A 16857-nucleotide genomic window follows, 5' to 3' on the forward strand; every position below is an offset into this window, starting at 1 on the left:
CACGTTTTGCTGTGACTTTGTGTCTTTGGTGCGTACTGTTCCCTCAGCCTGGACTGTCCTGGACTGGCCGGTCCCTACTCCTCCAACACTCAGCCCAAAATTTTACCTTTTTCTCCCCACGATGGAAATATCATTATTGTTTAAAATATAACACAGTCATTATTAAAAAAAAACAAACACAAGATAAGTCTTAAACTTGTTTTATGTATATGTAAAATACATTCGTAAATTTTTTACCTAACATTTGTAATTTATATATTTTTGTATTCACAAATTTTATATATAAAATACATAAATTTGTATATAAAGAATGTCAAATACCAAAATGGGATCATAGTATGTACAGGTTTTGTAACTCTCATTTTCACTCACTATATAATGGATAGATTTTATATCAATAAGTATAGATTTACAAAATTTTTTTTCAAATAAATAGTTTTATAAAATATAAAACTAGTAAATGCCAACACAAAAAAATTTAAATAGTACCAAAAAATATAAAGAATAAAATAAACAGCACAGAAAGCCCTTCTTCTAGAAAGAACCATCATTAACATTTTGGCAAGCATCTTCTTTACACACACATACAACCATGTTGTTATGTAAATAGGCTCAAACTATAGATACTGTTTTGAAACCTTTTTTTAAAAATTCTGCAAGATCTTGGTGACATCCTTCCATGTTAATAAAAATAGCATGAGATCAATCTTTTTAGTGACTATATAATATTTTATTGTGAGCTTATACCTTTATTTATTTGACTGAAATGCTAATGATGAATATTCATTTTCCAGTTTTCAGAATTATAAACAACACTGTGATGAACAGATTTATATGCCTTCTTTCTGGAATGAGAAATAAATAGACTGAAAAATCAGTATGTACAATTTTGGAGGTCCCATATGATCACAATTATGCTAAAAAATGCACACCACGAAAAAGCCTAAAAGTTCAGCCAGTGTTCACACAGGTTATTTCTGGGCAGAAGGACCAGGAGTGATTTTGTTCTTTTGTCTACTTTTCTGTCCTTCCAACTTCTTCTATTATAAGTATGTCTTACTACTGTCTCTCATTATGTTGACTCGAGTAGAAATGTATTTTTACATTGCATAAGGAGTGTGTGTTTTTTAACCACTCAACTGTCACCTCTGGTGACCGTCTCCTTCCCGTTTCCTGTGCTCCACACTTGTTTCCACCACTTGTCACCCTATCACTTGTCTTCACGTCCTCTCCCTCAGAGGGCTGTCAGGCCCTCCATCCTGTCCCTAAGTTAGCGCCAGCTGGACCCCACAGGTGTCAGTGGGGGTTGCTGACTGACTTGGAGAGTGAATTGGAGGCAAGGTGTTCACGGCTCATGGTCCTAGGACGGCCCCCTCGGACCTGCATTTAACGCAGCCTGGCCATCTCCGTGTTGTGAGCTAAGTGGATTCCAGCTTGTGAGGAGGAAGCCTGGAGGGACACACAGGGGCGAGGAGGCCTTCCCTGCCTCCGGCTCATCGGAAGCCCAGCGGAGGGAGCTCCTCCTGCCTCCAGACAGGCGACCGCAGGCTCCCGCGGCTCCCCGAGGTGACCTGGCCAGAGGGAAGCTGGTTGCTTCTGGGCAGCAGCCGTCCCCTCCCCCGGAAAGTCTCCATGACGAGGAGGCTGTCTCTGGTATTTCCATGGTGGTCACCGATGGGATGGGCCGTCTTAGGTTTGGTCAGTGCTGAGACACTTCCTCTTTCATCTGCGTCTCACTCAGGGCACCCCTCCCCCCGCCTTCTTGGAGACTGAAAAGGGGAACGTGAAAGGAAAACTGAAAATTTCAGCTGTAGCTACAGCCCAGGGGACCATGCTGCCGTCCTTCAGCAGTGGCTGGGGAAGTCACCCAGGGGGGTCATGGCATCCTCCAGAGGTCACAGAGGCCACCTCACCTGGCCTTTCTTCCTCCCCTCGTGTCACCTTTCTTGGCTCCCCCAGTGCTACAGGAGATCCTTCGGGCCCCAATGCCTATTTTCCAAGGAACGACCTTATAGCAAAAACGCAAGTCTGCTTTTGCTCATTTCATTGAGTTTACTGTATTTGTGTACAAGATAGATAGAAACAGACACACACATCTGTGTGTATATATATGTACACACACACACACACATCAGGCTGTGGTAGCTTTTGGAAACTGTCTGAGGCACAGAAAACAACCTGCTGACAAGACATCAAAGAGCTGCAGGGAGGCCACAGCACCAGCGGCCCGAGCGGCCGCCTAGCAGTCTGTAGCGTACGGGTGATAAGCATCAATTTGCTCCAGTAAGCTGAAGCAGAACTGTAACGTTTTGTTTGTTCCGGGAAACAGTAACTGAAGTCACAAATCATAAATAATAAAAGATAGAAAATCCTCTTTTAGCCTAATGGACTAAAAGATTTCTTGCTTTTCATTTCTGCTAATGGCCTCTCTCCCTTGGCACTACCAGAGCTGGCCCATTGCAGGCAAATTGAGCCTCAGTTGGCAAGCAGGCCATGGTCCAAAAGATCATTTGTCGGTTGTTCGGAGCGCAGAATGCATTTTCCTTGGAGACCATCTTTCCCAGGGTGACAGCTGCTCAGGCGCACCTGCACAGCACCGTCCACCTCCTCCTGTCCCTGGGCTCTGGGCTTTGAGGGCAGGTCGCCTGCAGTGCAGGAGGGAGAAAGCAAGTCAGCTCCGCTTTCCACATGTAGCCCTGGCTCTGAGCACAATTTACATATAAGTTAACTTTCTCGTCCATCTTCTCACCTCCCTTGTGTCAGCCAGGTCCCAGTGCCTAATCCCCTGGATCACAGCACCCTTCCCAACCTGCCTTCCCTGCTCTGGGGTGCTGTCCTGCTCAGGGACTCTGTGACCCCAAATTACCCACCTGTACCCACTTCCTGACCAATCAGACTTCCATTTCCTCAGAGCAGCTGTTATCAGCTAAGGACTAGAAGAAAAACAAACTGAGCAGATATGAATTCATATTAGCAGGTGAATGACGGACATCCTCTTAATGTACTCTCATGTTAAAACGGGTTGGTGATGACACTTGAGCGTCATTGTGGGCAGGAAGGTACAGGGGCTGAAAACAAGGGGGTTAAGGATTCCGAATCTGCACACTCATTAGTGGGACTCTCACACTGCTTACTGCACCCTGCACCCAGAACATGGCAGGCAGTTAGGAAATGATCCTTCTTGGAAAAAACGAGGTGCTCACAGGTTCAGACACTGGGGAATCTCCCCTCAGTGAATCAGCTGGCTCTCTGCCAGATCATCTGTGAGAACCCCCAGTGGATAAGCCACTTTCATGCCCACAGAAACGTCAACAAGCTTTTTGTGCCTTATGATGAAACCTTAACAGATAGCCAAGGATCACCAGATGTTTGTGGAATGTTCTAACATGAAAGAAAAAGACCAAACCAGAGGAAACAGCAGAACAAAACTTCAAAAGTAGTACAGTTAATACCCATAGAGAGATAACAGAAGACATTTTATCCATGAAATGAGAAAATGTACAAAATAATCAGAACAAGTAAGGGTTTTTGGGTCTTTGGTAAAATGTTTGAAAATAAATATTCAAAAGAAAAGATAGAAGATAGTTGATGAAAACCTCAGAAAACTGTACAAAAAGATAGATGAAAAAATATGAAAGAAAAGATAAGAAAATTAGAGGATCCATCCTGAAAGTCCCACATCCAGCAAAAATGGAGGAAAGAAAATTATAAAGAAATAATGTGGGCCGGCCCCACGGCTTAGTGGTTAAGTGCGTGCGCTCCGCTGCTGGCGGCCCGGGTTCGGATCCTGGGCGCGCACCGATGCACCGCTTCTCCAGCCATGCTGAGGCCGAGTCCCACGTACAGCAACTAGAAGGATGTGCAGCTATGACATACAACTATCTACTGGGGCTTTGGGGGAAAAAAATAAATAAATTATTAAACAAAAAAAAGAGAGAAATAATGCAAGCAAATTTCTCAGAGGCCCAGCCCTGTGGTGTAGCGGTTAAGTTCACGAGTTCAGATCCCAGGTGTGGACCTACACCACTTGTCAGCCATGCTGTGGTGGCAACCCACATACAAAATAGAGGAAGACTGGCACGGATGTTAGCTCAGGGCGAATCTTCCTCAGCAGAAAAAAAGAAAAAAGAAAAAAAGGGGCTGGCGTGGTGGTGTAGTGGTTAAGTTTGCACACTCTGCTTCGGTGGCCCAGGGTTTGCAGGTTCAGATCCTGGGCATGGACTGACAGACTGCTTGTCAAGCCATGCTGTGGCAGCGTCCCATATAAAGTAGAGGAAGATGGGCATGGATGTTAGCCCAGGGCCAATCTTCCTCAGCAAAAAGAGGAGGATTGGCAACTGATGTTAGCTCAGGGCTAATTTTCCTCACAAAATAAAGAAAAAAAAAAGAAAATTTCTCAGAATGGAAGGATAAGAGTCTCAAAATTGAAGGGCCCACTGAGTGAGCAACAAAATGAATGAAAAAAAAAAAAAAGGCTCAGACCAGGGCACATCTTTAAAAAACTTATAAACTTCTAAATTTAAAAAATTTAGAGTTCTTCAGAACTCTAAAGATAAAGGCAAAATCCTAAGATCTTCCTAACATAAAAAGGATTAGGAATCAAAATGGCATTACTGGAAGTCAGAAGAAAATGGAACAAACTCTTCACAATTCTGAGGGAAAATGATTTTCAACCTAAAATTCCACACCAATCCAGGGAAACTCTCAGTCAAGAGTGAGGGTAGAATAAAAACATTTTCAGATATGCAAGATTTCAAAACATTTATTCTACGTACCTTTATTCCAAAAGGTTCTGTAGGTGTGCCACTACAATCAAAGGAGTAAACCAAGAAAGAGGCAGACACAGAATTTAAGAATTTAAGAAATAGGGGATCCAACAGAGCAGAGTACAGTTGCAGTCCCAGAGTGACAGCTATGCAGCAGGGCTAGAGGGGACCCATTCAGATTGGAACAGAGGGCAGAGAGCTCCAGAACAAACGTTCCCAGAAAGAAATGCAACTGATGGGGCCGGCCCAACGGCACAAGCAGTTAAGTGCACGCGCTCCGCTTCTGCGGCCTGGAGTTTGCTGGTTTGGATCCCAGGCGCGCACCGACGCACCGCTTGTCAAGCCATGCTGTGGCGGCGTCCCATATAAAGTAGATGATGGGCACAGATGTTAGCTCAAGGCCAATCTTCCTCAGCAAAAAGAGGAGGATTGGCGTTAGATGTTAGCTCAGGGCTGGTCTTCCTCACACACACACACACACAAATGCAACTGATGTGCTTGGGCTGTCTAGAAAATATTACTGACAAGTGTGTAACAGAGATGATGAAGCATTTTTTAAAAAAAAGAATTAGAGAGGTCACAAGAAACTATGCAAATGAATTTTTATAGTTTAAAAAAAATAAATCAAGTAACAGAAATGAAATGATTATTAACTCCAGGCCAAAGTAAAGAGTTCTATAAGCAAGCAAGCATGGTCATAGTACACTACTTGGCTATACAGTGAACATTTGCATAATAAACATAATGTAAGTGCTGACTATAGATTCAATCAAAACTTGTGATATAACTTCATTAAGAGGAAGGGGAGGTGGGAAGTGTGAGGATATATGAGAGAGTTAAGTCCCATCTACCACAGCAACAAATCAATAGATACTACCTTAAATCCACAGATCAAGAAATCTCTTTATACACACATTTGTTTAGGAGTGTGGAGATAAATACCAGAGAAAACAGCTGGGGAGCTGAGAGCAGTAACCTCGTGGAAGTCGGCCTATCGGGTGCAAACTGTTACTTTTCATTACAACCCTTTTATTATTATTTGGCTTGTGAAAACATGTGCTTGGAATATTTTCATATATTTAGTAATTTTTAAATAAAATCAAAGAACTAGGAAAAAGAGTGATAGACTAGTTGTTAATCTAAACGGATCTCTAACTAGTGGAATGTCAGGGTGAGTAAAATTCAGAGATTGTAGGGAAAATGGATTGGGGAAGGTTGAAGTGGTAAAATTAAAACATGAGTTCATACTGATATGTTTTAATTGTACTGTGGTTATTTACGAAAATGTACTTGGTTTTAGAAAATATACACTAATTAGGAGTAAAGGGACATCGCATCAGCAACTTACTCTCAAATGGTTCAGGGGGGAAATATATATATAGAGAGAGAGAGAGAGAGAAAGAGACAGAGAGACACAGAGAGAGAAACAGAGTAAAAGCAAATGAGGTAAAATGTTAACAACTGGGGGATCTGGTGAAGACTATACAGGGATTACTGATACTATTCTTGCCACTTTTCTGTAAGCTTGAAATTATTTCAAAATAAACAGTTTTAGGGGCTGGCCTGGTGGCATAGTTGTGAAGTTTATGCACTCTGCTTCAGTGCCCTGGGGTTCAAGGGTTCGGATCTCGGGCATGGACCTACACATTGCTCATCAAGCCATGCTGTGGTGGCGTCCCACATACAAAATAGAGGAAGACTGGCACAGATGTTAGCTCAGGGACAATCTTCCTCAAGCAAAAAGAGGAAGATTGGCAAAAGATGTTAGCTCAGGGCCAATCTTCCTCACTAAAAAAAAAAAAAGAAAAAGAAATAAGTTACAATCATTGTGATCAGCACAATGATAGTATGCACAGGCAATGAGCATGCAGAGGAGGGAGTCTTATCTTGGGGGTGGGGTGGGGTGCGGTTAAGGAGAGTTTAATGGAAAAGGTGAAAACTGAGCTAAAGAAGCCTCTCGAGACGTCAGAATGCCATTCAGTTAAAAGGCAAAGCAGCCAAAATAACTCATCTGATCCCTAAAACTCTGTAAGGTCTGTGCTATTATTATCTCTGTTGTGCAAACTAGGGAAGAGATGCGAAAGTGGTTAAGCAACTGATGCAGGTCACATGCTCACAAGTTGGGGTTCCAGGGTTCACACACAGACCATGATCTCAGCCCCTATGCTACACTGACTCTCCAGGTGTCTGGAGATAGGTATTTAGTCAAAAGGCTCAACATGCAAGAAAACCTGCTACTTCTCAAGCACGGTAGAAATACATTTTATTGAAGGATGGGTTCAGGTAAGGGTGGATATGGGCACTTGGAATGAATTTTGAGATTTCAAGATGAAGGGGTGAACAGATCAGCGGCTGAGTTGATCACTGGAGTCGAAAAGATCAAACATTTATGAAGTTAAGGTCCTCTAAAAGAGAGTCAACAAAGGGTTAAGGGTGAAGATAACAATTAGACAAGTCATGGAGAAAATGTGTGTGTGTGTGTGAAGGAGAATTAGGATGAAGAAAAACCAGAGTATGGGCCAACGGCCTGAAATTGACAAGAATAGAGTTTGCTTTGTAGTGGTAGGATGATGGCTTGGAAATGAAAATCTGGACTTAGGAGTATTTTTGAGTGATGGTTGGGAGGGAAGAAGAGATGTCCAGGGGGGAAAGCTGGGTGTCCCTTAAGGCGAGGTCTTGGAAAAGAACCCGTCAAAAAAGGTGGAGGTTTGAGAAGCAGGTTTATAACTGACGAGGGCTTCCTCTGTAGGAAGCTGCTAGGACCACCGAGGTGGAGAGCATGGGACGAACTTGGAAAGAATGAACTGAGTTGGATAGGAAGGAGGGTATGGGGAGTGGGTGGGCAGTCTGGAGGCCAGGTGGACGCCCATCACCTCGAATGGAGAGGGGATGCTGATCAGGTCGTGATTTGTCTTTCACAGTACTCAGTAGCATTAGCTAGTCTGGCCATCGACCAGGTCTCAATGTCTACTGGGAACTGGGATGCATGAGGTGGCTGTACCTCGTCGGTCTGGGGATGCCCTGCTTTGATACACTCAACTTTTCAGGGCTGAAGGGCGCTTAGGGGTCAGAGCCCTCTTCCACATGAGAACCGCGAGGCCCAGAGAGGTTAAGCGGCCTACCCAAAGCCACCGAGCCACCTCAGTCCCAACGCCCGCCCCGCGGGCCCTCTTCTATTTCACAGCCTGTCTCTGGCACACACATTTTGGCCTTTTCAGCACCAGTGAGACCCTAAGGGACGCATCCCTGGGCGAAGAGAAACCCCTTGGGCGTCATCCGGCCGGGACACCGCCTCCGCGCGGCCCGCCCCTCGGCGCTCCATCCACCGACGCGGCTGCTGCCCGGCCTTGCCCGCGCCCAGGCCGCTGCACTCGCTGCGACCCAACACAACAGGGACAGCCCAGCGGCTGCGGGCGCCGGGGAGCGCGCCGAGGCTGTGCGTCACCGGCGGCCGCGGCTGACTTATTTTGGCCCCGGCTGGTTACATCAGCCACGCCGAGAGCGCGTCTCAAACCCACGGCCCACCGAGCACATTTACAAACATGCAAACCCGGCGACGCCAGCAGCGGAACCGGCACAAGGCGCCTCGCTCCAGCTTCCCCGTGACCCAGCTCGGCCCGAGGTCGGCCCCGCCAGAGCAACGCGGAGAAAAGCGACCACTAGGGCTCACGTGCCCCGGCCGCCGTTAGGGTGTGGGCGACGCGCCCGCGAGAGGACCTCGCGCTGCGGGGCGTGGCGTGCAGCACGGGGGCGTGGTATGGCCATAGCGGCGCAAAGGGGCGTGGTGCGACGGAGCGGTGCGTGGTGCTATGGGGCGTGGCGTTGCGCGAGGGGGCGTGGCAAGGCGCAGGGTGCGATGCGCACGCGCGCAAGGCTGCTCCGGGAGGCCGCGGGGCGGTGTCGAGGCCTGGCTGGGTGAGGGTAGTGCGGTGGCGCTGGCGGAGTCGGGCCGGGGTACCCCTCGGCCGGGTACCCTGGTTGTAGAGGATGGGGGTCGCGGTCGGTGGGGAGAGATGAAGATGTGGGGGGGGCGGCCGCCGCGGAAGCAAGGAGGACGGCGGGGGCGGGGGTGGCTCCGGGGAGAGAGGCCCAGACTTTCAGGAGGCCCCTGGGGGAGGAAAGACGAAGAGAGAGTCCCCGGGGGTGGGGGGAATCCCCCACTCCATCCCCAACCGGGGCCCGGGTCGCGCTTGCACGGGTCCGAGCCCAAGGTGCGAGTTGCGGTAGGCAGCCCGATAGGGTGACCAGCTTGTCCCGGGGACGTGCTGGTTTTAGCACGGACAGCATTGCAGCCCTCCAACCGACTGAAGTGACCCTGTTCTTCCTCCCGCGGCTCCACCCAGAGTGGACCTGGGAGGCGGAGGAGGCCTCCTGACCTTTCACATTGCCTTTTTAGTATTAGGGTGAAGGCACCCAGCACAACACTTTCCCAGCCAGGCCCAGACATGCCGGTCCTTGTACGGTAAAAACTTCAATGGGAGCCTGCCTCCCTAAAGGTAGGTAGAATGCAGGAGGGCACATCTTGCTTGATATTTTGTCCAGCAGAAGTGAAATTTCAGCCCTCTTGTGGAGCAGTGAGGATGATTTTGTGCTCATATCAGAGCTTTGACAATAGAGACCTCTGTTTTGGAATTTCTTCCACACTCTGGAACCCCAGGATTCAGATGTCCAGTCAGAATAGCCATTAGCTTAAATTTTCCCGTCAACTGTCTATCATTAAACTGGAAAAATCTAGATAATTAGACAATATGATAGCTTCCAGACAGAGAAGTCCAATTTTTTCCTTTTCTAAACTCAAAAGCCTCATGGTGAAACAGCTGTTTGACCCATTCAAACGGAAGGATGAAAGCTCTCCAGAGGAACATGGTGTGAATGGAAGAGATCTGTCATTGTGAGTCTGGCTTTTTCTTAGTCACCTGATGTCTTCCCCAGGATGACATGACTTATAAACATCAGTGGCTGAGATCTATTATCAGCCTCCAGTTAAATTATGGAAATGGCAGGACTTCAGTTCTCTTTTTGTTTGGTCTTGAACATCTTTGAGTCACAATGGAAAGGATGAGTATTTTTCATGTGGCTGTAATGAGTCAATTCATAATATTGTTATTATTACGCAAATGACAGAAGGAAGCTGGAAATCAGATCATGCTGTTATGATTACCACTAGTTTTTGTGATGGGATCAGTTTCCACGGGAGAGGATTTCATGATTTTCTTTTCACTTTTTCAGATTCCTCCCCAAGAAATTGATTGGAAATGGGGAAAGCAAACAATAGTTTGGTGTGACCACTCTAAGGCATTAGCAACCAGTCGTTCCATTCTTGGGAGAAATGAGACGTGTGGAGGATAGGTAGATTAAAGTCACCAGCGTGGATATGCATTTTATATTTGATTACTTGTGTTTTTCTGGTAGATGCAAACAGTCCGGCACTCTGAACAGACACTAAAAACAGCTCTCATCTCAAAGAACCCGGCGCTTGTGTCACAGTATGAGAAATTAGATGCTGGGGAACGGCGTTTGATGAACCAAGCCTTCCAGCCAGACAGTGATCTCTTTGGACCCATTACTGTGCATTCCCGATCAGATTGGATCACCTCCCATCCCGAGGATCCCCAAGACTTTGAACAGTTTTTCAGTGATCCTTACAGAAAGACACCCTCTCCAGAGAAGCGCAGCATTTATATACAGTGCATTGGTATACATGTAATGTGCTGGGTTTGGTTTGGTTTTGTGATGGTGCTGTTGCCAGGGATAGTTCAAGCTGTTGATCTCATTCAAGCGGGCAGTTTTTGTGATCATTTGTGACATTCATTTCAGTGGTGGAAGTTTTGTAGCCAAACTGCCTTAAAAGAGAACATTTTGTTTGTAGTTCGTATTCACAACAATGAATGGTAAAGATGTATTGAAAAGTTAGAGTTGGTTGCTTTCAAATTCCAAATTTCTAATTATAGACTGAGGTAAAGACTGAATATTTTAATCTTAAAGTCTGTCTTTAAATTTTCTTCCATATTATAGGATCTCTAGGAAACACCAGAATTATCAGTGAGGAATACATTAAGTGGCTCAAGGGCTACTGTGAAGCATTTTTCTATGGCTTAACAGTAAAACTGCTAGAACCGGTTCCTGTCTCTGCAACAGGGTGTTCCTTTCGAGTTAATGATAACACACGAAACCTACAAATTCATGCAGGTGAGTTATTCAGCTTTACAGTTTGGACGGAGTAAAGGATATGTAGATTTATATCTATCTCACATGTACATTTCTTTTTTAAATAGGACACATCCTGAAGTTCTTAAAAAAGAAGAAACCTGGAGATGCCTTCTGTATTGTGGGAATAACAATGATTGATCTTTACCCAAGAGACTCCTGGAATTTTGTCTTCGGCCAGGCCTCTTTGACAGATGGTATTCCTTTTTGACATTGTTGGTAGAAACTTTCTCAACTTGAGAATATTTGAAGATGTTGAAAGAGGGAAAAAATTCCAACCAATTATAATTTTGATACTTAAAACTGTATAATATTTCTGGTGCGGCATCATTCTTAGCAGAAAGTGTGCTGTAGATACATTCCAATGGTCTTGATTCGTCTCCAGGTGCACCATTCACTGCCTACGTGGCCTTGAAGCTAATACCTATTTCAGAGTCCTTTTGCGATAATTTACATAAAAGTACTGATACAGAAAAAGTGTGTATATATGCCTGACACATATATACGCATTCAGCACAACAGATGGTAAATGTAAATAATTCAGTAACAAGGTGAATTAAATAAATTAAGGATATTTGAACTATCATTAACGTAAGTAAAAATCTTGCAAATTGCTTTTCAACTCTTTTCATAGTTGTCTTGCATAGATGGAGTGGCCATAGACTGATTTATTAGTCTGCTGCTTATCCTGTGTCTTATGACATTTTATTTAAAAAGTCAACTTCAGTCTTTGATTTGAGATATAATAAAATTTGACTCATTAGGAACCCTGCATGGTAATATTGGGGTCGGGAAAGGATCCAGGAGCAAATCATATTTTTGCCTATTTCTTTCTTCCGTCTCCCCACCCCTGCATTTTTGTTCCTATTTCTCTACCCTCATCCCCCAGCATCTAAGACAGGTTGGAAGGGGAGAAGTCCAGTGAGCTAAGGGGAGTGGTTGTCCATTGGTGTTGTGGGGATGGGGAGTAAGAACCAGGGACTGCACTTCATGAGCTCAGAGTTCATGGACTGTCTGATGTTACATTAGCCTCAGGGTTTGTTGGGGGTGGGGGTTTCTCTCTGACAAGTGTTTCTTCCTGTTAGATATGTCCTCTCTTACCCATTCCTCAGAGTGGGGCCCAGGGTGCTCTGGAGCCTCTTCTTCCCACCTACTCCTTCATCCTCAGTTCACATGTCTACATTCTTATAGCCCCCCACCCCATGACCTCATCAACACACTCTTTTGGAGACTACTGTCTTCCTGATTTTTGTATGTTTTTTTTTTTTAGTAAATTTCTTAAATATTGCGTGATATAAGAGAAGATGTAGTCAGATAGCAAGATTGATCTGCCATGCATTGAGACAATATCCTACTATGAGTGACTTTATTCTCACCAAGTTTACAAAGATGGGTATTTTAAAAATGAGAAATATTTAATTACCAAAAAAATTCCTTATTATAGCAACTGAAAGAGAGGCATAAATAAAAGTGATGATGTAAACAAGTTGAATTATAAAGCAATCCCCTTTAGAATGAGTTGTGCATCAGACTCTGTTCTCCACATATGCAAAGATGGTTAATACAGGTGTAACACAGGAAGTCAGTTAAGAGGGTGTTTATTCTGGTCACCGGGCACCAGCCACATAATAGAGCTGAGCTGTGCTTGAAGAGGAGGAGGCGGGGAAGATGTTCTTCTGTCTGAAAGCGTGGTCCAAAACATGGTCTCCAAGGCCTGGGGGCAGTGGCAGGGTAGTTTTCCTCAGGAGCGCGGCATGAGGGAAGTACAGGAACCCTCAGTGACACGTACGACATAGAGGTCTGTTTACTGTGTTCTCAGAGTAAAAGGAGTGTGTGTCGTTCATGTGATCATTTCTCAGTGCTCCTTTTGGAGTACTTGATTTAGACTGTTCTTTGAGAAAAAAACTTCTTTTGTGGGGAAAAAACCTCTGGAACTTCCAATTTCTTAAGAATTTGACTTCAAGACCACCAAGTTTTACAGGGCAGAGTGGACTGGACAGCAGAAGAAGATTCGGCTAGGGACATCGGGGGCAGGAGTCCCCTCTGTCTCGGCAGAGCTGAAGCACACAGGGTACAGACCTCCCTGACCACGTGCCCCGGCAGGCTCTCTTTCCTGGTCTTTCCTGGTGGAATCTTGGCCTCATTCTCTGGTTGCTTGTCGTCTTCTTGTAGGTGTGGGGATATTCAGCTTTGCCAGGTACGGCAGTGATTTTTATAGCTCACGCTATGAAGGCAGAGTGAAGAAGTCGCAGAAAATCTCTCCCAGTGACTACTCCGTTTTTGATAACTATTACACTCCCGAAGTGACTAGTGTTTTGCTGCTTCGGTCCTGTAAGGTGAGTTGTTTAAAAAAATCAACAGGAGTATTTTTTTTTGAGATCTTAATTCCCTAAATTGTATGTCAGCAATCCTTAAGGTAATATTATAAGTGAATTTGTATCACTTTTATACTTTTAGTGGATATTGGTTGAATGAAATGGTGGATAAAAACAGAATTTAAATGGATACCTTAACATTGAAATTTACAGTATCCGTGCCAGCTTTTTGTCCTGTTAGTTACACGCAGCCTTGGCTGTGCCCACATCCTCACCATGAGGTTAATTCCAGAATTCTGGTATGAGTATGTAACCTACTCTTTCAAGCTGCCAGGGTCATCAAGTAAAGCTGCCCTTCTGGGGCCTGGCGGAGCTCTGCTCTCTGGCCTCTCAAGGAGGATGGGGCTTCCTCTGGGCTCCAGGCTGCCTTCTACTATAGGTAGTTCTCCTGACAGTTCCTGGTATCTCTCCCACCCCTGCTCTTCGAAAGCCTATCTCCTCATTTTCCCTGTTCTCCGTAGCCAGAGGCATAGGTTTTTCTGCTTTCAGCAGTACTATTTGTTGGGGTTTGAGAACTACTCCTTATAGAGCAGTGTTTTCCAAGTATGGTCCCTGCATCAGCATCAGCTGGGGTGCTTGTTAACACGCAGGTCAAGCCCCCTTCCTCTCAGACCTAGTGACTCAGCATCTCTGGGGCCAGGGCCCCAGAATCTAAGTTGTGACAAGTGCCCACTGGTCTGGAGCAGTGGCTCTTAACCAGGGGCAGTTTTGCCGCCTAGGAACATTTGGCAATGTCTAGAGACATTGCTGGTTGTCACAGTTGGGGAGGGGCTGTTCCTGGCATCTAGTGGGTGGAGACCAGGAGTGCTTCTAAGCATCCTACAATGCACAGGACAGCATTCCACCCACAAAGAATGACCCGGCCCAGTGTTTCAGTGGTATTGAGGTGGAGAAACCCTGGTCCCGGGGAAGTAAATATAGTGAGGAAGGCAGGAAGACATTTAGGGAAGTGAGGGATTAAGTCTTTGGGCAGGTTGAAGTTTTGGTGATGATGGTAAGGGAGTTGATTCCTGTAAATTTGTTTCTGGAAAAAGCAAGAAAAAGAAGGGGTGTGTAACTCGTTGTTGATGATGGTGGTGCTATAAAGCCTCAGTGTGAATATCTTGCAGACTTTAACCCATGAGATTGGACACATATTTGGACTTCGACACTGCCAGTGGCTTGCATGCCTGATGCAAGGCTCCAACCACTTGGAAGAAGCTGACCGGCGCCCCCTAAACCTTTGCCCTATCTGTTTACGCAAGTTACAGTGTGCTGTTGGCTTCAACATTGTAGAAAGATACAAGGTAAATGGAGGGAGTGAAAAAGGGAGAAGTGGTTATATAAGTAGCAAACTACCATTTTCTATTAGGCCCTTCTCTGGAGCTGTAATTTATCAGAGGAAATTAGTGCAAAGAGAAGCAGGAAGCTGTGGTTTAAAAAAAAAACATGCAAAGAAATATCCTTCTTAAACACTTTGACTTGCCTCTGAGTGCCATACACTTATAGTTCAATGAGAAATGGTGGAAGAGGTTTCTGTATTTGTCATTCATTTAGGGCGAGAGAGCTTGACTTTGCAGGACAGAATAAATATTGATATGTGTGGCAAAATTCATTTTTTAAAATTATATAAATATGTGGAGGTGATTTATCTTTCCAAATATGGGACAGAGGTATGATATTCCTTAGGAAGAAAGGATGATTTCCTTTAAGAAGGAAGAGGGGGTCCGGCGCGGTGGTGCAAGTGGTTGGGTGCGCGCCCTGCTGCTGCGGCCAGGGGTTTGCCGGTTCGGACCCTGGGCGCGCACCAACGCACTGCTTGTTGAGCCTTGCTGTGGCGGCGTCCCATATAAAGTGGAGGAAGATGGGCACAGATGTTAGCTCAGGGCCAGTCTTCCTCAGAAAAAAGAGGAGGATTGGCATCAGATGTTAGCTCAGAGTTGATCTTCCTCACAAAAAAAAAAAAAAAAGAAGGAAGAGGGAAAGTACTTAATCTCAGAATGCATGTGAATGTATTTGTGTCCATACATGTCCACAGTTTACATCATGTAACTCTTCATGGGTATAACCATTCACTGCCTGCAATACATGTCCACACATGAATCTTCATGTTCACAGGTCTGTCTGTGTGTACACTTACATATGTATACACATTCACATCAACTTAAAAGCACAGTATAATACCTGGTGGAACATTCAGCAAGTTGAGAAAAGAAAATGATTATCTTCTCACCCAAAAAAACCTGTGAGGATTAGTGTGTTTCTTTTTCATCTTTTCTCCTATGCACACTTGTGACTGTAATTTGTAATCCTAGTTTGCATATTTTGGGGATATGCTCTTTCACTCATATGTCATCACAAGTGTTGTTTCATATTCATAACCATCTTTATCAAATGGAACATCTGTCTGGGATAATAGAGATTTCGATAACCTGATTCAGAGGCCAGTGTTTTCCTCTTGCCTAAAACTATTTTGTTTGATTTGTTAAAAGATGCATCTGTTTTCTGTTTTTCAAGGCGCTCGTGCTGTGGATTGATGGTGAGTCTGCCGACACACCGGGCGTCACCCCGAAACATAGTCGTGAAAATAACGTGAATTTGCCAAAACCTGTGGAAGCCTTTAAGGAATGGAAAGAGTGGATAATAAAATGCCTTGCTGTTCTCCAAAAATAAGAGCCTTCAAATAGGAGCAATTGAAATAAATAACTTGCACATCATGCTTTCATTTGGGTGGAGTCCTTCATTGGAATAAACTGTCTACTGATTCTGCACTGTGTCAGAGTAACAGAGTAGAACCTTCATGAAGGCACCTGAACTTTGAAGTGAGGCTCATTCTGAATGATAAAAACCCTAAACTCTTTTCTCTTCTGTCTTAGTAGCCCTGTCTGTGGCAGCGAGCATGTCATTTCCATTCTTCACCTATGTTTGTCTCATGAGAGCGCTAGGGCCAGCAGTAACTTGTAAGTAAATAAATACTGTAAAAATAGCTGTAGATGTCCCAAGAAGGGATTTCCAAGGAATGTCCTCTCAGGGAGGTGATTTCTGGTTCAATTTTTAGAAAGGTGCTCCCTGCTGTGTTAGACCCAGCCAAGTCACCTTCTTCATTCACCTCCCTTCTTTTCTGTGAACTTTTTATACCCTCTGGGCTGCCTCACCTCCTTTTTTTTCTTTGCTGATTGTCAGCTTATGGCTGAAAGAAGCAACAACTCATTTGGGTTTTTAGCAGCTTAAAATGTGACCTCCTCGAGAATATTTACAAGTGAAAATAACAGTGGTATTTGTACTACACCAACTTTTGGTGGTGGGGGGTACACTGCCATTCTCAGCTTTAACAGACAGACATTTGTGAGGGGTCTTGCAAATAATTTGCTATAGTGGTCCTTATGTTTGTGACTGTTGCGTAGCATGGCACAGAGTGAGCAGGTGTTTGGTTTATTTCTGCAACAAGCCTGCAATAATCTCTTTCCCACTTCTTTGCATTAAGTGTTTACTTGAGTGGGGGAGAGAGTGTGGTGGGCTTACCTGTCCAT

General features: G+C 44.9%; 1 protein-coding gene across 2 annotated transcripts; it reads left to right on the forward strand.

Annotated features, from left to right (window-relative positions):
- The first annotated feature begins 8610 nt into the window (after window positions 1–8610).
- On the forward strand, window positions 8611–16044 carry AMZ2 (archaelysin family metallopeptidase 2). 2 transcript variants are annotated; one of them, XM_058561431.1, is made up of 8 exons: window positions 8611–8681; window positions 9163–9262; window positions 10179–10461; window positions 10782–10955; window positions 11042–11170; window positions 13146–13309; window positions 14458–14634; window positions 15845–16044. In XM_058561431.1, exons 3-8 carry the CDS (start codon window positions 10179–10181, stop codon window positions 15998–16000), a joined length of 1083 nt encoding a protein of 360 aa, XP_058417414.1. In that variant the 5' UTR covers window positions 8611–8681; window positions 9163–9262; the 3' UTR covers window positions 16001–16044. The 2 variants fall into 2 exon arrangements, with proteins under 2 accessions (XP_058417414.1, XP_058417413.1); XM_058561430.1 differs by lacking the exon at window positions 8611–8681 and adding an exon at window positions 9568–9657 and having other exon boundaries at window positions 8820–9262.
- The last annotated feature ends 813 nt before the right edge of the window (window positions 16045–16857 follow it).

Source organism: Diceros bicornis, chromosome 18 (genome assembly GCF_020826845.1).
Source record: "Diceros bicornis minor isolate mBicDic1 chromosome 18, mDicBic1.mat.cur, whole genome shotgun sequence".
Taxonomy (NCBI): Eukaryota; Metazoa; Chordata; class Mammalia; order Perissodactyla; family Rhinocerotidae; genus Diceros; species Diceros bicornis.

Bases quoted from the DNA above. Each gene is read 5' to 3' on its own strand.
- AMZ2 (XM_058561431.1), top strand. From the start codon at position 10,179: ATGCAAACAGTCCGGCACTCTGAACAGACACTAAAAACAGCTCTCATC. The intron at 13,310-14,457 runs GTGAGTTGTTTA...AATATCTTGCAG, and splicing joins TGCTGCTTCGGTCCTGTAAG to ACTTTAACCCATGAGATTGG. The intron at 14,635-15,844 runs GTAAATGGAGGG...CTGTTTTTCAAG, and splicing joins ACATTGTAGAAAGATACAAG to GCGCTCGTGCTGTGGATTGA.